This window comes from Sorex araneus, chromosome 4, assembly GCF_027595985.1.
Source record: "Sorex araneus isolate mSorAra2 chromosome 4, mSorAra2.pri, whole genome shotgun sequence".
Taxonomy (NCBI): domain Eukaryota; kingdom Metazoa; phylum Chordata; class Mammalia; order Eulipotyphla; family Soricidae; genus Sorex; species Sorex araneus.
Window position 1 is genome coordinate 153,650,360 of NC_073305.1, and position 25,216 is coordinate 153,675,575.

Sequence of the window (25,216 nt, forward strand, 5' to 3'; positions counted from 1 at the left end):
AACTAACAAGTCTAAAATAAATAACCAAATTAAACTCTCCTGGAACATTTTTTTCACCTGTTATGTGAATAGAAGGTCGTATTGGACAGGTTACCCTATTTTCATTGGCAAGGGAGGCATTTTCATTTTCATCTTTTCATCTCCTGAAAAAAGAAAACAGTAGATAGACAATAAACCTACATCAGAGTTCTTCCTTCGTTTCCCAATAAATACTCTGATCGAATCTCAGTCCTCAGTACTGGCACGATGGCGTTCTTCGCTCTGTGGTACTGTGTACTAGTTGGTTGCTTCTCTGTTTCTCTAGCAGAGATGCTCAACCTCTCAGCTCTGTACCCTCCTAAATGGGAGGAGAGTCCTGCTGAATTCAGTGACTATACATCACAAAATGGAAAATATATTATTAATCCTTGGGTATACCCTGAGAGATTGGGGATGTATAAAATCCTATTAAACAAGACAGCCAAATATTTTCAAAGATTTGGAAAAGATAATGAAGAAAATATCTTATGGGGATTGCCTCTGCAGCATGGCTGGCAATATAGTTCAGGTAAGTATCTTTCTCATTTTTGTTCTAATGATCTATTAATGTAACCATGCACTAGTTGGTAAATGGGACTCAGTATATATCATGCATTCATTTTATAAATTCTTTTTTTCCTTCTTGTACATTTTTTCGTGCCCTTCACCATAATTTTTTTATGTGTTGTATTTTTTATTAGAAACAATAATAGGACATAAGACATAGTTGCCATTCATGAGACATTTTATGTATAATTTGTTGATCTTTCCACAGATATTTGTTAAATTTCTGTAAGCATCCGACTCCATTCTACGCATTGGGTTAAATAATACCATCAAGGAGATATCCATTGAAGCCAGATATGACTTCCAATTAGAAAGTTTTTTTAAGTTATGATTACTTAGCCACTGGGAATGGAAGTGCAAAAGAGAAGAATCTTGTGTAGGAGCATGCTTCTCTGAGAATATTGATTTTTGAGGGGGTTCTCTGAGAATAATGTTTTTTGTTTGTCTCTTTTTAAGAAGCAATGCATGTACTAATGTTTATTTGAAGTATACTTAGGCCAGAGCTTCATAAATTAAATGTAAAATCTTGTCCTGTCTGACAAACCAAAGATTCACATGAGAAGGTGTGCTTCTTGCCTAGTCCATATTGAGAACAGTGCCAATAGGAAAGTTTTCTTTGTTTTAGATGGAAACAAAATGAGTGAACAAGTTAGTTTGATTTATCTCAAGTCTGAGCAGTGATCTTATGTAGGAGCTACTGAAATTGACAAGTCAACCACTTTTGTCTGGGAACACATGGAGACCCAAACTTACTCTCACTTATCTGACTTTCCTGGGGGTCAAAATGGCCATGGATCTGGGGAAACACTAACATAAAGTTTATGATTATAAAAACATCTGCTTCAGAGAGGTTTGTAATGGAAGATGAATGGGCTGGCTGAATCTTCCTTTTTAATTAAATTCACATTAATTTTATTTTATTATATACATTACATTATGGTAGGATACAGTTTAAACTCATGTGGTAAAGGGAGTATTAATGGTCATAAACAAAGAGTGGGTCAGTTTCTCGGCCATGGAAGACCTAACAACATCATTAGAACAGTAAATATAGGAGAAATTCAACAAAGAATAATAAATATCAGCAGTTATATAACTGTTAAAAGTGAAAAGGGGCGTGGGGAATAGAATGAAGTGGAATAATCAGGTAATTAACTAAATAAGATTTTATTGCTTTTTGTTTTGTTTTGTTTTTACATTTTGGGTCATACCCAGCTATGCTCAGGCCTTACTCCTTACTTTGCATTCAGAAATTACTCCTGATGGTGCTTGGGGGACCATATGGGATGCCGGGAATTGAATCTGGGTCGGTCGCATGCAAGGCTACCATCCTACCCACTATACTATCGCTCCTGCTCCTAAAATAAGACTTTAAATATGGATAAATTTCACAGTAGAAATAGAAACAACTTCTTTTTAGAGAGTCAAAGGATAAGCTCAATTAGTGGTTCTCAGATTTGACTGTTCATTGAAATCAACAACTTCGTTTTTAAGAACAGCATATTCTAAGGTATACTAACAGAAATTCTATTCAGTTTTAATACTATGTGAAATTAGCCAAAATACCAAATCTAGAACCACATGACATATGTGTATGTGATTGAGTGGAGGCTGTGTGCGTGTGTGTGTGTGTGTGTGTGTGTGTGTGTGTGTGTGTGTCTATGTAAAGAAGAAAACAGGAATGAAAGTGAAGACATGGAGGATTTTAGAGAAAGAAGGTTCGTACTGGATCTTTGAAAGAAGAAACTGATAAAGTATTTATTTTTATTCAGGAATAAGGTGTGCTGAGATATTAGTTAATTTACTTAGTAGTTTGAGATTTAAGTTTTAAGAAGTAGAAAATTTCTAGGATCATAAACAAATACAATTTTATAAAATTGTATTTTCATTGACATTTTTAATATTTTGATATAGATGAATTAGAATGCAGAATAGGCATTATTGTGTTTAGCTCAAATTCTTTAAACAAAAAAAAAACCTGAGTGAGGAACGTAAAAGTAATTATCTGGTGGAATTTTTTTTCTTTTTGTGTCACACCCGGCGATGCTCAGGGGTTATTCCTGGTTCTGTACTCAGGAACCACTCCTGGCGGTGCTCAGGGGAACATATGGGATGCTGGGAATCGAACCGGGTTGGCCTTGTATAAGTTTTGTCTTGTACCCTTCCTGCTGTGCTATCGCTCCAGCCCCTCTGGTGAAAATTTTAAAGATTCTTTTAAATAGAAAAAAAGGTTCTGTGTTCATATTTCATATTTGATACAATGAAAAAGAGGCTATTGAGAAAATCTATACATGAAAAAATGCGAATTTTATTATAGGGACAGAAAAGAAGATATTCAAGCTTATGTGGTGATCTAGATCAGTGTGATGTTGTAGGCTTGTTTAGTTGAAGACTAGAAGGAATCAAATAGACACAGCCTCATGTGAATGTTTCAGGCTAGAAACGTAGTTGTTACCAACATTAAGCCAATATATGAAGGTGTCAGACAATTTAATTCTTTGAAGGGATGAGTGAAATCTAAAGGAGGAGTGACAGAAGAAGGAGTCACTAGACCCATGAAAATAAATTAAATAAATAGAATCAAATTAAATTAAATTAATAGAATAGAAAAGGAAATTTTTATAGACTTTAAATCAGCACCCTGAGAAATAGTCCATTAGGAATTTATATTTTTAATATTCATGGGGCTAACAGCATTAACGAATTCTTCAGCAATCTTTGCTTTGGCAATGATGAAGTTAAGAAAAGCTGAAAATTCAGAAGAAATGTGATAAAGAGAAAAACACTGAAGATTTGGATGGGGAAAAAATGAGCATAACTAGCTAATGAAAAAATCAAGGTGGTGAGTTTTCAGGGAAACAGATAAAAGTGAAGCTGAGTTCACAAACAGGGTGAAAAAATGTAAAATATGCAACAGACTGGTAAATCGAGATATGACAGCAAGGGTAAATATATTGAGGTAAATATGTCATTGACTTAGGAAAAGGAAAAAAAAGGATAATTAGGAATGCAGAGAATAAGGAATGGAAAAAAAAAGACTTTTATTTTTTACAAAAACACCCTGGAAAACAAAAAGACAAAACATAACTATAGTGGAATAAAGGGGGCAGGAGGCTAAGGAAGTTGGCTGAAAGGTGGAAGTGAATCATAAAAGAAAATCAGAAAATTAAAAATGGTTAGGAAAAGGAAAGAAGAACATTGCATAACATGCACATATAATTTAAGAGAAGAGAATGACAGAAAAAATATCACTTTTTCAGTTAGGAAGGGGAAAAAAACTCCTAACTGGAATTAATAGTTTACCCCCTTCAAATACAACCCCGTTGAACGTAGTTAATGGCATGAGGGAAATTTTGCAGAGATCCATGTAGCAAATAACAGAGCCAATATTTGGTTTGAACTCTAAAAGTCCACCTTTTTTTTTATTCTGATAAAATCTTCTTTATTTTTAACTTTACTTTAGGCACTGTGGCTTGTAATACTCATAATACTTATAATACTTTTACTCACATTTCACTTGTGGGTTATAAAGAAAGATAGTATGGGACTAAAACTAATTCTTTATATGTTGCCTCCCTAAATTTGAAGGTAAAGTGGAACAGAAGTGGAAGAGAGAATAGCAAATGAAGGAATGGACAAGACAGGTGGCCCAAAAGTAGAAAATTGTGTTGATGTCAGACAAAGCAAGCAATTTTTTTTAGAGATAGAAAATGAAGGGTTACAAAGTGATAGAGAAATCATATAATAGATAAATTTGTCTAATTTTATAAACAAAATGCAGCTAATTGACATTTATAAGCAGTTTCAATATGTATGTAATAAAAGTTTCTGTATATCCTTTCTTTCCTAGGTAGATTAGCTGATCCCACAAGAACGACAGATTGTGGTTATGAATCTGATCCTTTATGTATCTCAGAGGACAGCTGGTGGGCTGGTAAGTTCATTTATATAACTTAACAGGCAATAACCTTCCCCCCAAAACAACATTCAACCTAACATTTAGTCACAGAGATTAAAACGTAAATACTATTATTTCTTTGCCCCAAAGAAACCAACTCTAGTACCCTATGCTCTTATGTCACATTCTAGGCTTTAACAACCACAACTTCACTAAAGATTCCCCAGGGCTTACTCCCTCCTCTCATTTCCTTGCCCTCCCCCCCTTCAACCCCACTCCCTCCGCCCCAAAGAGGAATAACAAAAAGGATAGCTACCTTTGAAAGATAGCTCCTGCAGTTAGCTGGGAGTTTCCACTCTAGGGGAGACTCTCCAGAAAAACAGAAGAGAAATGAGACAGCAAGAAAATAATGCTTTTACTCATTTTGTTCAGATCAAATCTATTTAACGTTTTAACCTATTTAACGTTTTAACCTATAAACAAGTCACAGATTAAGCTACCACAAGACCCGATGAAGTCCTGTAATCACTACTGTTATTACTAGTTCTTGGTCTTCATTCAGATATGTAATGTCAAGATAATTTAAAAATAGTTTTTTATTTTAAGTTTTATTTTGTGCTTTAGGAATTAAGTGAATTTATAAAAAAAATTAGAAATTTTTACCAATAATTAGAATATAATAACATTAAATTTTGCTTTCCTGGAGTGACAAACATGTGAACTAGTAGCTGGTTTTCTAATAGGTATTGGTTCTTTTCAAAAACCACAAATAGTTATGGCCACCAGTGTCGAGTTCTGTAAAATTCAGGCTTCTTTATTTTCAAATTAATTTAGGATTTTAGAGAATTGTATATTGCACTCACAAATGCATGCTTATGATAAAAAAATATTCTGTATCACCAATAGGAATCAATATTGCTTTTAGTCAACTATAAAATAGCTTCCACACGGAAGAGCCTGGCAAGCTGCTCTGTGGCATATCCAATATGACAAATACAGTAACAATAACAGGTCTCTTTCCACTGACCCTGAAAGAGCCTTCAATCATTAGGAAAGACAGTAAGGAGAGGCTGCTAACATCTCAGAGCTGGGACAAATGGAGACGTTACTGGTGCCCGCTCGAGCAAATCAATGAACAGTGATACAGTGATAAAATAGCTTCTAAATCCATTAGCTAAGTCATACATATTTAAGTAAGCTGTTTTTTTTCCCTTCTCAGAGAGCCTGGCAAGCTACTGAGAGTATCTCGCCCACATGGCAGAGCCTGGCAAGCTCCCCATGGAGTATTAGATATGCCAAAAACAGTAACAAGTCTCACAATGGAGACGTTACTGGTGTCCACATGAGCAAATCGATGAGCAATGGAATGACAGTGACAGTGACCAGTGACAATGACAGTTTTTTTTTAAATCTTTTAAAAAATCATCCAAATGTGTATTCTCAATCTTTTACTTTTTTGCTTTAGAGACACTTTAAGATAAGGATTTTTCAAAGTCATGTTTGCACATTGAATCCAGGTAAATAGTATATGCCAATGCTATTAAAATATTGTAGGGGGGCTGGAGTGTTAGCACAGTGGTTTCCTTGCATGCGGCTGACCCGGGTTCAATTCCCAGCATCCCATATCATCCCCTGAGCACAGCCAGGAGTAATTCCTGAGTGAACAGCCAGGAGTAACCCCTGTGCATCGCCAAGTGTGACCCCAAAATCAAAAATAAAATAAAATAAAATAAAATATGGTAGGAAAAAGTAACATTTCATGGTAAAGCTTCATTTAAAAAGTGCTGTATTATTCTAAGCGCAAGTGGACACTTTCTTTTTCAATTTAGAGCTTTAAAACTAATGAATTACCAAATCCATTTCAATTCTTTTTGTTTTAAGTTTCAGTAATGCACTTAAACTCATGCTTACTTAGGATTGCAGAGTTATGTACAGAAATAGGTTTAAGTTTTGCATACACTGTAGAAGGAATTTTGTTGTTTTTGTTGTTTTGGGGGCAAACCAAGCAGAACTCAAGATTTTCTCTTGGCTCTGCATTCAGGGTTCACTTCTGGTAGGTTCTGGGAACCACATAGGGTGCAGTGGATGGAATCCTGGTTCCTGGTTGGTCACTGCTGGCTGGACTATCAGTCAAGATCCCAGAGAGATTTTTTTTTTCCACAATGACTTTCTCCTAAATTTCTGGATTTTTTAGATTTTGCTTAGTTATTTACAAAGTACTGAACATACCTTCTCTCACAGTTGTTAGTGCTTATGGTAACACAAGGGTTTTGTCTTTACAGATTTGAACTATTTTCTATGTGTATTGCCGGTGTTTGGTGCGGTGGATTCTGGCATCATGGGGATATCATCAGACCAGGTTGAACTTTTGCTGCCACCGAAGGATGGGTCGAGATTTTGCTATAGTGTTTCTAGTTGTCAGGCATCATACCCTACCACAATGAAAAAATGGAAAGCCTTTTACCAGGTTCATTTTCTTTCTTATTTTTTTATGTTTTCTTATTCATTCTTAGGAACTGATAAGATAATTTCTTTTAACATCTTTTCATCTAGGTTTTTGCACTAATTACCAGACATTTTCTAATTATTTTCTAATAATTACCAACATTTTCTAATTATAAGAGTGTAATTGTGGAGCAGGAGAGAGAGTACAGCAGCTAATGGCATTCTCCTTGCTCATGGCCCATGTTAGTTCCAACCCAGGCATCAATATGGTCCCAGGAGAAGTGCCAAGAGTGATTCCTGAGTGTAGAGCCAGGAGTAAACCATGAGCATCTCCAGGTATGCCCCCAAATCAACAACAGCAAAACCACAGAATATTTATTAAACTAAAATGTTATTCTGATGAGGTAAATCACCAAATAAGTTAGCAAATAATACTTGAGATAAATATGATTATGGAGTTAGTTTTAGAAGAGTTAATGAACTTATTTAAAGAGAATTAGTATGTGATCACAAGTCCGTGGATTGCAATTAATGTGGCAACCAAAACCATTTAATGATAAAATAAAATATAATGATTTATATATAGACATTGGATTATATCAACATTTAAGAGACAGATTTACTAGTTGCAGAGATTAACAATTATTTATTTATTTATTTATTTATTTCTCACACCTGGCTATGGACAGGGGTTACTCCTGCCTCTGCACTCAGAAATTACTCCAGGAGGTGCTCAGGGGACCATATGGGATGCTGAGAATTGACCCCAGGTTGACCGCGTGCAAGGCGAATGCCCTACCCTCTGTGCTATCACTCTAGCCCTGATAGTTTATTATTTTAAATACAATTAAACTGGGCTGGAGCCAGTTTATAGCTGGAGCGTTCACCTTTCATGCAGCTGACCAGTGTTCGATTCCTCTGCCCCTCTTGGAGAGCCTGGCAAGCTACTGAGAGAATCTCGCCCACATGGCAGAGCCTGGCAAGCTACCTGTGGCATATTCCACAGGCCAAAAACAGTAACAACAAGTCTCACAATGGAGACATTACTGGTTCCCGCTCGAGCAAATCGATGAACAATGGGATGACAGTGACAGTAACAGTGATGATTAATACTCTAATTCCTTTTAGTTAATCTTAATTTTTTTATGTTGACTTCAAGTATGGTAGAGGAAAAACAAATGATAAGCAAAAATACATTATTCTAGAAATTATAAACTCATTTTCCCAGAAAAACACTTGGAGTTCATTTTTATATCTACATTCAATATTAATGAAAATAATACATGATTATTATAATCCTAGGAAGTTAGTAATTGAAGACTTAAATTATTTCTTAGAAACAAAATTCTCTTCTGTGAAATACTGCTACATGTAAAAGTGAACTAGATTAAATTATAGAGAAATTGTTACAATCAAATATGAATAAAAATTTTCCTTTTTTAATATAGCGTATTCAGTTACCTTCTACTAGCCTTGATAGCCTCTTGAAGTACTTATGGGATGCACACACCTCAACTCTAAAAGAAACTTTCTCAAAATTTGAAGATAGGTAAGAATGGGTTCCCCCCCAAACTTTTATTTATAAGGCAAATAATTTTTGGTCTTATTTATGCCTTTTTATTTTCCTAATATGTGTATCTTACTTCCTAATGAATAATATATTTAATCATTGGAAATTTCAATGACATGCCATCAATACCTAGCATTTTTAGGGGCTGTAGTGATAGCACAGCATGTAGGGCGTTCGCCTTGCATGGGGCCGACCAGGGTTCTATTCCCAGCATCGCATATGGTCCCCCAAGCACCACCAGGAGTAATTCCTGAGTGCATGAGCCAGGAGTAACCCCTGAGGATCACTAGGTGTGACCCAAAAAAGCAAAAAACACCCAAAAACAGCATTTCTATGTTTAAAATAATATTTTATTAAGAAGAGGGTAGTGCGGTAGTATGATATATACAGTTGCTCATGTGAGAAGCTGCACATGTAAAACCAATACAATGTTCAAATATGCCCAATAATCATTCACCACCACCAACTGACACCCTATATCAGCATCAGGCTCCATGCTAAGCATAACCTTCTTTTGGTTTTCTGAGACTAAAGCTTCTTTTATATTATTTTGGGTGTTTTTGCTTTGTTTATTTACATTTCACAAACCATAATTCTCCTTTCTCTTTTTGACTTACAATACTCAGTATGAGCTCCTCCAGTCCTGTGTTGTTCCAAATGGACAAACACCTTTGCCACGTATTAAAACAAGTCAGTTTATTGTTATTGAATATACTATTAAGTTGAGATATTTCTGTGTTTTGTGCACTGACTTTAAATCAGATAAACAGTTTCAAATATATTTCTGATTCCACAAGTTGTCTTCATTGTATTAGTGAGTTCTTTCATTATTTCGAAATATTTTGCCTAATTTGATATATAGTCCCATTCATTTATTTTAAAATTTATTGTATATGTAAAAATATCAAACTTTTGAGAGTTTCCTATAATATTTGGTCGTGGGTATTAGACTTTGAATCATTACTATGGGAAATCATATTGAAGTATAGTTTATATTTAGATATATTTAAAAATTATACAAAAATTCGATATTTCACACCCACTTCACACACATTTTTCTCCTCATTTCATTTTCTCTGTATAGCTATATGGGGACTTTTATTATTTCAATATATATTTGAATAGTATTATTAATCACATCTTGAGCATGAAAAAATTAATATTTTTACTTTTCTTCATCACTTTATTTCCTTTGGGTTAATAAGCTTTATTTTCCATTGTGTTAAAAAAATTTAAGGCTATGCTTCTGCTACACATCAAGAAACTTACTTAAAATTTTGTGTTACTGTTTTTAGCTGAAGTAGGTAATTTAGGTAGTAACTATATATATGAAACAGCACTGTACTCTACATATACTTAAAAAAAACTATGACCCTGAGGCCAAAGATTGATGCATCTGTTGCTATGTCTTAAATGGAGCCATTTAACATTATTTTTCAAAGCTTTACTTAACAATATCATATTTCACTACTAATCCTGAATGTCTAATAATACACCTGTTTAATCATTTAATGACATCTGTTGATTTTAACTTTTGCTCATGTACACTTTGTGTGCTGAATTAATACTCTATCTTATTCCTCCTCCCTTAATGTTGCTGACTCCTGTGAATTTGTTGCACTAACTATTTATTAGGGCTGCGTGTCCATTACACAAAATTATTATGAATTTACATTTCCTTTATGCTTATTTCATAGTCACCTTTTTTTCCCTTTTTTGGGGGGGGTCACACCTGGCATTGCACAGGGGTTACTCCTGACTCATGCACTCAGGAATAACTCCCGGTGGTGCTCAGGGGACCATATGAGATGCTGGGAAACAACCTGGGTCAGCCACATGCAAGGCAAATGCCCTACCCGCTGTGCTATTGTTCCAGCCCTCATAGTCACCTTTGATGGGACTAATGATAGCCAACTAGAAATTCAAATAAAATTATTCTCTCATGAAGGGTCCGCTGTACCCACTTTTCTATTTCTTTGTATAGGAAGCAAGTAAGGAGCCCATAAGTTTGGAAACTTAGCACCAAAGTTTCTTTTGGGGGGATTGTGTTATAATTTGTTTAATATAAATAAAAATAATTCAAACATTTTGATTTTAATAAGTCTAGTAAATGTTATGTGAAAATAGAAACCTAGAAGATGATCAAATTTCTAGAAGGTATAATATAATAAAAAGCAAACTTAAATATGTGAATGGCAGAGTGCGATGGGAATTTTGTGCAGGAGGATATAGTAGATTTCAACTCAGGTGCACTGAGAATGCTGTTAAGGAGGTGACATCTATCAGACTTGAAGTAGAATGTAGTTGGTGAATAAAGAAAGGAGTCAATGATATTTCAGGTGTAATATATCTTAAAATATTTTAAGTTGCTCATCATGTTTACATAGTAGATGGAGATAAAATTGTGCATTATATAGTGATAAAACCAATTTCCAGAACTTTAACCTTTCCCATATAAAATTTAACACAAAAAATGTTTGGCTTCCTAGCAGACTTGTTCCAGTAGAATATGAACAATATCAAAAAAGTATTTAGGAAACCAGAGAAAAAAATCATCATTTTTTTGTACAATGCTAAATATTTTGAGGGTGTTCTGACTTTAAGATATCATCAGTATTTGGCTGGAGGACCCAGTTGGGTGGGAGATGCATGCGGAAAGTAGATAATGAAACAAACATGATGACCTCTCAGTGACTGTGTTGCAAGCCATAATGTCCAAAAGTAGAGAGAGAGTATGGGGAATATTGTCTGCCATGGAGGCAGGGGGAGGGTGAGAAGTGGGGGTATACCCGGGATATTGGTGGTGGGGAATGTGCACTGGTGGAGAGATGGGTGTTTGATCATTGTAAGATTGTAACCCAAACATGAAAGCTTGTAACTATCTCATGGCGATTCAATAAAAAGTAAAAAAGAGATATCATCAGTTTTTAAAAGATGTTTAGTCTAGCAAACATTTGATCTTCACATCTTTGATTTTTCGGTATTACACATTTCTAAAGAGAGCTCACCACATAGCATTTGGTTATTACATAATAATCAAATATAAGATGTTTGGTTCAAGGGATAAAATCTCAAAATAAATAATTATCAATAATTCAAGAGATGCTCTTATCCAAATAAAAAATTATAATTCCCCAGTTATTTCTTAGAATATTACCTATAGCTCCTATTCTTGAATATGTATATATATACACATATATAGAGTATAAGTGGAATAGTATAAGTGATAGATCATAAACATAATTGTTGCCAGGTAATGAACCTTTCTATAAAACAGTGTGGTTGAAATTCTGAGGGAAGCAATTATTTATTTTTTCCATTTGATTTTTAGGTTTGCATATTACTCTAACCCTGAAGTAGAGTTTGAGAAAGATTGGAATACAGCTGTGGAATATTTTGCAGCGTTCCGGCTCCATACAACTTTGACTACAGTATATGAATTCCAGAAAGGACTGCCACCACGAATCCTTGTTAATGGAGATGAAGCTCCCTTCATAAAAGACTTTAGTAACTTTCAGAATGTAGTTTTGCTTGGTCTAAATCTCCTTTACAAAGTGGACAGTGCTTCAGGTAAGTGCCTTATAAACAATAAAGAAAATCAAAATTACGTTTAATAGATAAAGAAAAAAGATTATGTCATATATATCATTGCGACAGTTATTCTAGAAAAATATTCAGTTTTTTTATGGTATATATGTTACTTATCTTGATTCTAGCCTTTCTCCTGGGTCCTTATTGGCCCATGGGAGTATCAGAATAACTCCGGTTGACACTTTTCATCCACAGACTCATAGATATGTGTATATATACACATATATATCCAAACCCACATATATACACGTAAGATTTTTTTTGTTACTTATTTTCTTCTTTCCCCTTATATATCACTCTTAAATAGAAAAATAAAGGAATCTCAAAAGAAAATCTTCCACAGTTAATGGGAAAATAGCATATTTATTCTTTTAAACTCCTCTATCCTACCTTACTATAATAGAAGAAGTACTATATTCTAGCCATTTAACTATAGGATGTCTTATCAGAGTATAAATAGGACTCTATTTTTGCAATTTGAATAATCATATGATCACAACTATTTAAAATATTCTAATTCAGTGAATCCAGGAATCGTATTTAAAACACAATCTAAACATTAAGAGAGTAAAATAATTAAACAAATAGAAAATATAAACATTAATTTAAAATTGCATATATATAGTGACATGTATATTATAATACCTTAACATTTTGTAGATAAATATATTGGAGAATTTAATAAACTTCAAATGACATCATAAGTTTCTCAAACTTATTTCTTTTGATGAATTTAATAAATCCACAGCCACATCAGAACAATTCCCTCTGAAGGAAACCCAGAAACTAGCTAAGTGATTCTTGCACATTATGAGAATGAGGAAAATACATATAATCAGAAAATTCTGTGACGTGTTCTTGTCAAAAACCACCTGAACAAATAAAAAACTGCCACTGCAACACTTATCTAAGAGGGATCTCATAACTTCTAGCTTCTGCCTGGAGAATAAACAGTTTGACATCCCAAATTTTAAGACCTTCTCTTAGAGAATGGTTTCCCAAAAATCCACCAGGACTGGTTTCTATAAAAATCATGTGGTTGAAATTAACTAAGGGGCAGTTCTTTTTTCTTCCAATTTCATGTTTTATTTTATTTTTTTATTATTACTATTTAAATTTTTTTATTAATGAATCACCATGAGATACAGTTACAGACTTAGAAACTTTCGTGCTTGTGTTTCAGTTATATAATAGTCGAGTGCCCATCCCTCCACCAGTGCCCATATTCCTCCACCAATGGTCCCAGCATCCCTCCCACAATCCCCACCCTGTCCCCTCCACACCAGCCTGCCTCTGTGACAGGGCATTCCCTTTTGCTCCCTCTCCTTTTTGGTGTTGTAGTTTGCAGAGAATCCAATAATAAGTAAATCAAAGATAAAGAAGTGCAATTAATTCAGAGTAGTGAAAGGATGAAAGTTTGAAAAAAGGTGAAGTTAGCTTAAATAAGAACAATATCGAATGGACCATTGTTAAGATTTTAGCAATTCCAGGAGGAAAAGAGAGGGATAAAGAGAAATATAAGGAGACATAAAATATGTATGAAGCAATAATAATACCTAAAAAGTCTGTGGAAATAGGCATCCGCATCCATAAATCTTAGAGAACATCTTTTGTCTTGCTTTTATGAAATAAAATTAGGAGAACCATACTTAGATGCATTATAGTTAATGTCTAAATTTAAACACATGGATAGTCTCTAAAAATCAACTAAAGACAACTTATTATGTACAAAGAACACCCATAAGACTAGTAGCAGTTAATTCAAAGCAAAAACTGCAGGTCAGAGGAAATAGCCCAATATATTCAAAGTAGCACTGTAGCACTGTCATCCTGTTGTTTATTGATTTGCTTGAGTGGGCACCAGTAATGTCTCTATTGTGAGACTTGTTGTTACTGTTTTTGGCATATCGAATATGCCACGAATATTGCCAGGTTCTGTATCAAAGTACTTAGATAAAAATTGCCAACTGAAAGAACTGCAAATAAGCCTTAGAAAAATGTAAAGTATAAATATCACTAGTAAAGGCTCATATATAGTTGAATTAATAATAATTTAATGCTGCAATGGTGGCGAGTTAATCAGCTATAAATCTAGTAAGCAGCAAAAATATTGTTACAAGTTTCTTAGTAAATACCAAAGTCAAAATATTGTCAATTGTTTTACCAAATATATAAAATATGGTAATAGAAAATCAAAAGCATGAAAATAAAATTAAAAATTTTAAACGCATTCTAGTTTAAATTGTTATCATCAAAAACAGATTGCTTACATATCATGTGCTTTATAAATTTTATGCTAGATGTGTAAAAAATAAAGGTAACGGACTCTAAGCATTCCACTATGAAATTCATAAAATCACTACGAATAAGATAAAGAGAGAAAAACAACAGAAAAATTATTAGACAAATATCAAGAACTGGTCAATTAATTTTTAACTAAAAACTTTACATGTGTAAACATCACAAAATAAACATTTAATATTTATATGCAAAACATCAATTTTTTATATTTTATTTTGTGTGTTTTATTTTATTGAATCACCATGTGGAAAGTTACAAAGTTCCCAGGCTTATGTCTTAGTTATTTAATACTCAAACACCCATCCCTTCACCAGTGCCCACATTCCACCACCAAAAACCCCAGTATACCACCCATCTCCCGCCCCCTTTCCCACCTGCATAACTGATAAATTTCATTTCATTTTCTCTTTAACTTGATTACATTCCATATTTCAACACAAAACTCACTTTTGTTGTTGTAGTTCCCCCCCCAAAAAGACAGCCCTACTACCAAGGAAGCATTTGATAATTAGTTTTCCATTGCTGAGAATGAAGAGATATGAAGTCCCACTGCTCCAAGTACATAACTCTTTTTTTATCCTTATTCTTTTCTCTTTTTTTCTCTTTCCCCTTCCGTGCCACCCAGTTCGTACTTGCTTAATAAACCTCATAATATGATGGACGCCACGCCGCGTTTCTCCCGGAAAATGAGAAACAACCAGGAAAGAGGGATATTTCCTCTCCTTGGCCGGCGTGGGGCTATGGCTTAGTTCACAGTCTACAGAAATGGCTGTTACTTTGATTACCTTCAATATTTCAACAAAAAACTCACTGTTATTGTTTGGAGTTTCCCCCCAAAGTCAGACCTGCTAAAAAGGAACCATTTCACATTGCTGACAATTAAGAGATATTTTTGGTTTTGGATTTCTGTATAAAGTCCAGGGAAAATTCTGCCAGAGATTACATCCCTGCAAGCTTTTACGTCCCTTTTGTGGTGCTCATAAGATGGAAAAGCCTTGAGAGAGAAACCCTTCCCCGCTGGCACCCTATGGGGCAGCGGCTCAGTTCACAGTCCAGAGGCTAGTGTCCAAAGTTGGCCTCCGGGATCATGCTCATGCAGCAGCTGAAAGCAAAACGTCAAATTTTGCTGAAAAATTATTTTTACAATAGTTATAACTTTACCAGCAATAATTTTATATCTCTTTTAGGTTCATCATCTTTAACCCTGTGGAAATTTTTGATGAGTATACCTGGAGTGAGGACTGCAGTTCAACTGCTAATAGAAGCAATTGCTAAGGCCTTTACTTCGTAACTTTTGGAAACTTGTAATAGTTATAAACTTCTTTTGATCAGCACCATTACAAATTTTAGTCTGCTAAAACTATAGCATTCATGTTTCACAGTTTTCAATTTATGATTACTTGTAATTTACTCATGCATTTATAATTTTAAGTGAAAATTAATGGTATAACTCTATTGATTAATTACTATTTGTTAATCTTTGGGGGTTTGCTTTTGGGTGACATCTAGTGATGCCTAAGGATTGCTCCTGGCTCTGTGCTCAGGGGGTTTTCAAGGGACCATATATGGTATTAGGGATTAAACTCACTTGGGCATATGCAAGGCAAGTGCTTTAACTGGCTGTACTATTTCCCCCCATCCTATTTGATGATTTTTAATGCTTAAAATGTTTAGGATGTAATGATGATTAAATTAAGCTATAATAAATTACAAATAAATTAATAGCATTAAATTTGTTTAAAATTCTTTTGTTTTTAATTTCTGTAGTCTTATTTCATACAATTTAGATCACCATAATCTGTACACAAAATATTGGCAGTTAATTAAAAGTAGTTTAAATTCACAGAACTAAACTGGTAGAGTAGATTACTGAATTACAGGGTTATTTATTGTGTGTATGTCTTTTACTTACCATAAATCCATTACATTTTGTAGTTAACTTGCTCTTTTTTATATCACAATTGATAAAAATTACTTAAAGATGAAAATTTTCAATTTTGGTCTCCTTTAGGAGAAAAATTGCATTAGATAAAAGATGATATTATTATCATAGTTGGCAAGAATGTTTTCTCTGACCCTTATGCACAAACTAAATCTGCCCAATAATTGGTGGGAACTAAATGAAATAATTTGACTTTAATAATACGAGGAGTGGGAAAGAGAAATCTGTTCTACTGTTTCCCAGATAGAGCTTGCAAATTTTTTCCAGCCTTCTATATGACTTAGTTTAACTAAACATTTTAGCTTGCAATTATTTTGAGGAGTCAACAAAGCACCAAGATAAATAATTCTAGTACTCTTTCACTCAGTGCTAGACTAGACATCCACAAAAGTTATCAGTTATCTTAAAAATTGTCCTCAGAGACCAATAACATGTTATATTGTCGGGTAATAAAAGTTATCTTTGATGAGCCAAGATCTGTCACTGTCATTGTCATCGCATTGCTCATCGACTTGTTCGAGTGGGCACCAGTAACGTCTCTCATTGTGAGACTTATTGCTACTGTTTTTGGCATATCCAATACGCCACGGGTAGCTTGCCAGGCTCTGCTGTGAGGGCAAGATTCCCTTGATAGTTTGCCGGGATCTCCAAGAGAAGCAGAGGAATCGAACCCGGGTCAGCCACTTGAAAGGCGAACGTCCTACCACTGTGCTATCGGTCCAGCCAGAGCCAAGATAACAAATATTATTTTGCTGAATCTGAAAAGATACAAAAATGCCAAACTATATGATTTTTGCAAGAGATTCACTTATATAGACAAACACTGAAAGTGGAACTGTTGCAATGCTATTCCAAGTCAAGTAGAAATGAATCCCAATCACAATCAATCACAATCACAATATCCCGTTAATCACTGATTTCTCGGGCGGGCTCAGTAACATCTCATTTCGTCCTTTCCCTGAGATCTTAGAAGTCTATCTTGACTTGGCCCTCCCAACGGTGTTGCACTGGGGACTCTTCAGGGTCAGAGGAATGAGATCCAGCTTGTTACTGGATTTTGCACATGAACACACCATGGGAAGCTTGCAAGGCTGTCCCATGTGGGCAGGAAACTCTCAGAAGATTGCCAGTTTCTCCCAAGGGAGAAGCAGACCAAAGATATCGCTTCTGAGAGCTTGCCTTCAAGTCTCTCTCTGGATGTTGGCCGCTGATGGGACTACACACACCTGGGTTTCTCTGCCGGTATCTTCATGCACGAAGCCTGTCCAAACGTGTGGAGAGGGGCCTCCAACATGGCTGTAGCTAGGCTCCGGTGGTCCCTGGTAGTTGGGAGCTCTGCTCGGGTTGGGGAGGGAAGCTGGAGCCCATCCCCTCCGAGGGGACCCGGGGAAGACAGTTAGAAATGAATAGAAGGAAAAACCCATAATCATATTATATGCATCTGGTCAAAAAAGAGGCAATGGTGGAAAATAAAGAACAAAGATATTCATACTTCAAAACAGCATACAACATACGTACATATAAAACAGAACACACACTCATATGCACACACGCATACCTAATGTAGGAGTAATGGCAAAGAAAACAAAAGCAGAAATAAATGAACTACATCAAAATAAAAACGCTTTTGCATTGTGGAAGAATTGAGGCATAAAATTAGGCAATCTAACGATTGAGAGAAAATATTTGCACATCATACATCAAAGAACGAATATACAAGATATATAAAGCACTCTCAGGGTCAACAGCAATAAAAAGTCTCCTCAAAAATGGAAAAACGAGCTCAACGGATTCTTCTTCAACATACCCTTTCCTTGATAGAAGAGGCCTGGGCAAAATAAACAGGAAACACAGAATTGATGGAGCCAGTTTAAGCCCATCTTTCTCTGTTATTGGTAGCTGCAATTTGTTAACTGAAGAATTCTCCTGGGTTAAATTAGTTATTGCATTCTAACCAACTTATGTTGTTTAGAATGTTTGTTTCTTTGCCTTCCCTCCCTCCCCCCTTCCTTCCTCCCTCCCTTCCCCTCCCCCTTCCTTCTTGACCTCTAAATCCACCCTGATTTCTCTGTCAGCACGCTCTGCTCAAAGTCTATTCTACATTTTACATTATTTTATTCAAGTAGTTCTGTCACTTCTATGCTTCTGTTTCCAGGTTTACAAGTTAAAAGTTCCCTGGTGATATTGGTGGTGGGGAATGTGCACTGGTGGAGGGGTGGGTGTTTGATCATTGTGTGATTATAACCCAAACATGAAAGCTTGTAACTATCTCCCGGTGATTCAATAAAATTTTTTTAAAAAGTTAAATGTTGACTCATCAAATGAATTGCAAATATGGCTATAGTCTCTTTTTCTCAGTGCTACATTCTTACATTATCTAATGTTTGTTGCTCTGAATTAAGGTCATAATATTATGAAAGGCCAGTGTCATTTTGAGGGACTGAATACTTGGTTTGACATGACTTAACTCTGAATTGCTGAACATTAAACTGACTCCCACACTTCAATCATATTGAAGTTAATATGCAATTAAAATGGCTTTTAAAAATAATTTTCAAATGTCATATCTTTCTTCTATAGTTGCCAACTTGATGCAACTTATCAAAATTCTTTGGAGTACAGAACAAGTAGTCATCAAAAACACAAATTGGATTGTATGACCCACTGTGTCCGTCGCTAACTTCTTAGATTGAATTTTTTCATTTACTGGACTGATAGCACAATGGGAAGGGCATTTGCCTTGCATGTGGCCAACCCAGGTTCGCTTCCTCTGCCCTCTTGGAGAGCCTGGCAAACTACTGAGAGTATCTTGCCCGTGAGACAGAGCCTGGCAAGCTACCCAATATGCCAAAAACAGTAACAACAAGTCTCACAATAGATATGTTACTAGTGCCTGCTCAAGCAAATCCATGAGCAATGGGATGACAGTGAATTTATTTTTATTTAGACACCATAATTTACAAAGTTTTCATTAATAGAGTTGATTTAGGGATACAATATTCCAACTCAATTCCATTACCATTGTGCCCTTCTCTCTACCAATGTCTCCAGGTCTCTGCCCACCCCAAGCTTAATCCCTTGCCAAGCATGTAACAAACTGATTTCATATTGTTTGATTGCTTGAATAAAGCTTAGAGGGATGGAAAAAGGAATTATCAGAAAATAAGTGCCTAGAAATCAAGGTGTGAGGAATGATTGCTATATTACCCTATAAATAAAGAAGTTAAAATTATTTATTTATTTATTTATTTAGGTTTAAGTCTCAGTTATACAATGATCGAACACCCATCCCTTCACCAGTGCACATATTCCACTACCAAGAATCACAGTATAGCTCCACCCCTCCCTCCCACATCCCCAGCCCCCACCCTGCCTGTGTAACTGATAAATTTCACTTTACTTTCACTTTACTTTTATTACATTCAATATTTCAATAAAAACACCTCACTACTATTATTTGGAGTTTTCCCCCCCTAATGTCGGACCTGCTGAAAAGGAAGCATTTGATAATTTGTTTTCCATAGCTGAGAATGAAGAGATATGAGGCCAATCGGCCGCACTAGCAGTCGCACGGTTTTGGATTTCTGTATTTTAGTATTTTAGTAAATAAGCCCAGAGAAATATCTGCCAGAAATTGCATCATTGCAAGCTCGTACCTCTTAGATATTTTATATTCCACATATGAGTGCAATCTTTCTATGTCTGCCTCTTTCTTTCTGACTCATTTCACTCAACATAATACTTTCCATGTTGATTCATTTATATGAAAATTTCATGACTTCATGTTTTCTGACAGCTACATAGTATTCCACTGTGTAGATGTACCAGAGTTTCTTTAGCCAGTCATCTGTTTTGGGGCACTCTGGTTTTTCCCAGATTGTGGCTATTGTAAACAGTGCTGCAATGAACATAGAAATACAGATTTCATCTCTACTGGGATATATTCCCAGGAGTGGTATTGCTGGGTCAAATGGAAGCTCAATTTCTAATATTTTTTTTAATTTGTGTGTAGTAACATTTTTTTTTAATTTATTTATTTTTAATTAGTGAATCACCATGAGGGTACAGTTACAGATTTATACACTTTTGTGCTTATGCTTCCCTCATACAAAGTTCGGGACCCCATCCCTTCACCAGTGCCCATTCTCCACCAGCAGTAAACCCAGCATCCCTCCCACCCTCCCCAATCCCATCTCACCCCCACCCCACCCTGCCACTGTGGCAGGGCATCCCCTTCTGTTCTCTCTCTCTAATTAGCTGTTGAGGTTTGCAATAAAGGTGTTGAGTGGCCACTGTGCTCAGTCTCTAGCCCTCATTCAGCCCGAAACTCCCTTCCCCTGCATGGTCTTCAACTACATTATAGTTGGTGATCCCTTCTCTAAGTTGCCCTTTCCCCAGAATGTGAGGTCAGTCTCCAAGCCATGGAGTCAACCTCCTGGTACTTATTTCTACGATTCTTGGGTGTTAGTCTCCCACTCTGTTATTCTATATGGCATAAATGAGTGCAATCTTTCTATGTCTGTCTCTCTCTTTCTGACTCATTTCACTTAGCATGAAACTTTTCATGCTGATCCACTTGAATACAAAATTCATGACCTCCTTTTTTCTAACAGCTGCATAGTATTCCATTGTATAGATGTACCAAAGTTTCCTCAACCAGTCATCCGTTCTAGGGCATTTGGGTTTTTTCCAGATTCTGGCTATTGTAAACAGTGCTGCAATGAACATACATGTGCAGATGTTGTTTCGATTATACTTTTTTGCATCTCTGGGATATATTCCCAGCAGTGGTATTGTTGGGTCAATGTGAGCTCAACTTCTAGTTTTTTGAGAATCATCCATATTGTTTTCCAGAAGGGCTGAACCAGTCGGCATTCCCACCAGCAGTGTAGAAGGGTCCCTTTCTCGCCACATCCTCTCCAACAGCGGTTGCTTTTGTTCTTTTGGCTGTGTGCTAGTCTCTGTGGTGTGAGGTGGTATCTCGTGGTTGTTTTGATCTGCGTCTCTCTGATGATTAGTGATGTAGAGCACTTTTTCATGTGCCTTTTGGCCATTCGTATTTCTTCCTTGGTAAAATTTCTGTTCATTTCTTCGCCCCATTTTTTAATGGGGTTGGATGTTTTCTTCTTGTAGAGTTTAACCAGTGCTTTATATACCATTGATATCAACACCTTATCTGAAGGGTATTGTGTAAATATCCTTTCCCATTCTGTGGATAGTCTTTGTATTCTGGTCACTGTATCTTTTGTGGTGCAGAAGCTTTTTAGTTTAATGTAGTCCCATTTGTTGATCTCTGTTTTTACTAGATTGCTTAGTTTCGTGTCGCCTTTGAAGATACCTTTATCTTCAATATCGTGGAGGGTTTTGCCGACCTTGTCTTCAATGTACCTTATGGTTTGTGGTCAAATGTTGAGGTCTTTAATCCATTTTGACCTGACTTTTGTGCATGGTGTCAGGTCAAGGTCTAAGCCCATTTTTTTGCATGTGGTTGTCCAGTTGTGCCAGCACCATTTGTTGAAGAGACTTTCCTTGCTCCACTTCACATCTTTTGCTCCCTTATCAAAGATTAGATGATCATACATTTGGGGTTATGTGTAGTGATATTCCACCCTGTTCCATTGGTCTACGGCTCTGCCTTTGTTCCAGTACCATGCTGTTTTAATTGTTACTGCTTTGTAGTAAAGTTTGAGGTTGGGGAGGGTGATGCCTCCCATCGTCTTTTTCCCAAGAATTGTTTTAGCTATCCGTGGGCGTTTGTTGTTCCATATGAATTTTAGGATTGCTTGATCCATTTCTTTGAAGAATGTCATGGGTATATTTATAGGGATCGCGTTGAATCTGTATAATGCTTTGGGGAGTATTGCCATTTTGACAACATTGATTCTCCCTATCCACGAGCAGGGTATATGTTTCCATTTCCTCATGTCCTCTTTTATTTCATGGAGTAGCATTTTCTAGTTTTCTTTGAAAAGGTCTTTTACTTCCTTGGTTAAGCTGATTCCGAGGTACTTGATTTTCTGGGGTACGGTTGTGAATGGGATTGCTTTTTTCATGTCCCTTTCCTCTGCCTCATTGTTTGTGTATAGGAAGGCCATGGATTTTTGGGTATTGATTTTGTAGCCTGCAACGTTACTGTATAAGTCTATTGTTTCTAAGAGTTTCTTAGTATAGGCTTTAGGCTTCTCTAGATATAGTATCATATCGTCTGCAAATAGTGAGAGTTTGATTTCTTCCTTTCCTATCTGGATGCCCTTAATCTCTTTTTCTTGTCTAATAGCTATCGCAAGTACTTCCAGTACTATATTGAAGAGAAGTGGTGAGAGTGGGAATCCTTGTCTTTTACCTGATCTTAGAGGAAAGGCCCTTAGTTTTTCCCTGTTGAGGATAATGCTTGCTGTAGGCTTGTGGTAGATGGCTTTGACTATCTTGAGGAAAGTTCCTCCAAACCCCATTTTGGTGAGGGTTTTCATCATGAAAGGATGTTGGACCTTGTCAAATGCTTTCTCTGCATCTACTGATATGATCATATGGTTTTTATCTTTACTTTTGTTGATATGATGGATTATGTTGATTGATTTCCGAATGTTAAACCATCCTTGCATCCCCGGAATGAATCCCACTTGGTCATGATGTATGATCTTTTTGATGAGTTGTTGGATCCTATTTGCTAATATTTTGTTGAGAATCTTCGCATCAGTGTTCATCAGGGATATTGGTCTGTAATTTTCTTTCTTAGTGGTGTCTTTGTTGCCTTTGGTATTAGGGAGATGTATGCTTCATAGAAACTGTTTAGGAGAGTTCCTTTTTTTTCAATTTCCTGGAAAAGTTTGAGTAGAACTGGCAATAGGTTTTCCTGTTTGGAAGAATTTACCGGTGAAACCATCTGGGCCTGGGCTTTTGTTTTTGGGGAGATGTTTGATTACAGTTTCAATTTACTTAACATTGATGGGTCTATTCAGGTATTCCAAGTCTTCTTTGTTCAGTCTTGACAGTTTGTAGGAGTCCAGGAATTCATCCATTTCTTTTAGGTTATCCTGTTTTGTGGCGTATAGGCCTTCAAAGTAGTCTCTAATGATCTTTTGTATCTCACTGGTTTCTGTCATGATGTCCCCCTTTTCATTTCTGATTCGATTTATTAGGGCTCTCTCTCTTTCTTTCTTTGTGAGTCTTGTTAGCGGTTTATCAATCTTATTTATTTTCTCGAAGAACCAGCTCTTTGTTTCATTGATCTTTCGGATTGTTTTTTTGGTTTCGATGTCGTTAATTTCTGCTCTAATTTTTATTATTTCTTTCCTTCGGTTTGGTTTGGGTTCCTTTTTCTGATCCTTTTCTAAGGTCTTGAGTCGTGAAGTCAAGCTATCTATGTGGGCCCTGTCTTCCTTCCTGAGGAATGCTTGGAGAGCTATAAATTTTCCCCTTAACATGGCTTTAGCTGCGTCCCATAGGATTTGGTAGCTCGTGTCTTCATTCTCATTTGTTTCTAAGTATCTTTTGATTTCTTCCTTGATTTCCTTCCTGACCCACTCAGTGTTCAACATTGAATTGTTTAATTTCCAGGTGTTTGATTTGGTTCTCCGTGTTGGTGAGTGGTTAGCTTCTATCTTCAGTGCATTGTGGTCTGAAAAGATGGTTGATACAATTTCTATTTTTCCTATTCTCTTGAGGTATGTTCTGGGGCCCAGTACATGGTCTATTTTAGAAAATGTTCCATGTGCACTGGAAAAGAATGTGTATTCTTTCTTTTGGGGTGTAAGGCCCTGTATAGGTCTATTAGGCCTCTCTCTTCAATTTCTTCTTTCAGAGTCAGTGTTTCCTTGTTGAGTTTTGTTCTTGTCGATCTATCTAGAGGCAATAAAGCCGTATTGAAGTCTCCAACTACAATTGTGCTGTTATTGATGTCCTCTTTGAAGTCTGTTAGGAGTTGTTTTAAATATTTAGCCGGTCGTTCATTAGGAGCGTATACGTTTAAGAGTGTGATTTCTTCCTGTTGTACATATCCCTTGATAAATAGAAAATGACCTTCGCTGTCCCTTTTAATCTTTTTCAACCTGAAGTCTGTGTTTTGGATACCAGGATGGCCACTCCAGCTTTTTTAAGGGAGTTGTTTACTTGCAGGATTGTTTTCCATCCTTTGACTTTGTGTATGTTTACTCTGTTTGTTCAGGTGTGTTTCTTGCAGGCAACAGAATGTTGGGTTTTATTTCCGGATCCATTTTGCCACTCTGTGTCTCTTGATGGGTGCATTTAGGCCGTTGACATTGAGAGAGATTATTGTGATAGGATTTTGTGTCATATTTCTGTGGTATCTGTTGTTTTTTATGGGACTCCACCTTGTCTTACAGTAGCCCCTTTAGACCTTCTTTCAAGTTTGGTTTTGAGTCTATGAAGTTCCTGAGCTGTTGTTTATCCGAGAAATAGTGTATGGTTCCTTCGAGTTTGAGTGAGAGTTTAGCCGGATAAAGTATTCTTGGTGAGGCATTCATTTCGTTGAGTTTTTTCACTATGTCCCACCATTGTCTTCGGGCTCGGAGGGTTTCCTCTGACAGGTCTGCTGTAAATCTGAGGGGTGCTCCTTTGTATGTGATTTCCTTCTTTGACCTTGCTGCTTGCAGAATTGTGTCTCTATCCATAGCATCCATCATTCTGACTATGATATGCCTTGGAGTCTTTTTATTCGGGTCTCTTTTTGCTGATACTCTTCGGACTCCTTGTATCTGGATGCCTGCCTTCTCCAGCTCTGGGAATTTCTTAGCAATGATGTCTTTGACTGTGTTTTTTTCATTGGGGTTACTTCCCTGCGGTTCTGGTACTCCAATGATTCTTATGTTGTTTCTCTTGAAGTCATCCCCCAGGGCTCTGATTTGCTCTATAGCCATTTTGAGGT

The 25,216-nt window shown here is 36.2% G+C and overlaps 1 protein-coding gene across 1 annotated transcript; it reads left to right on the top strand.

Moving 5' to 3' along the window:
* The first annotated feature begins 226 nt into the window (after positions 1-226).
* On the top strand, positions 227-16,136 carry LOC129404260 (protein LEG1 homolog). Its single transcript, XM_055135988.1, has 6 exons — positions 227-547; positions 4,436-4,519; positions 6,766-6,950; positions 8,377-8,477; positions 11,830-12,068; positions 15,578-16,136. Exons 1-6 carry the CDS (start codon positions 247-249, stop codon positions 15,679-15,681), a joined length of 1,014 nt encoding a protein of 337 aa, XP_054991963.1. The 5' UTR covers positions 227-246; the 3' UTR covers positions 15,682-16,136.
* The last annotated feature ends 9,080 nt before the right edge of the window (positions 16,137-25,216 follow it).

What these genes read in the sequence shown, in the direction of transcription:
- LOC129404260 (XM_055135988.1), top strand. Translation starts at nt 247, where the DNA reads ATGGCGTTCTTCGCTCTGTGGTACTGTGTACTAGTTGGTTGCTTCTCT. An exon ending in TGGCTGGCAATATAGTTCAG is followed by an intron (nt 548 to 4,435) that starts GTAAGTATCTTT and finishes TTTCTTTCCTAG; the next exon opens with GTAGATTAGCTGATCCCACA. An exon ending in TTCTCAAAATTTGAAGATAG is followed by an intron (nt 8,478 to 11,829) that starts GTAAGAATGGGT and finishes TTTGATTTTTAG; the next exon opens with GTTTGCATATTACTCTAACC.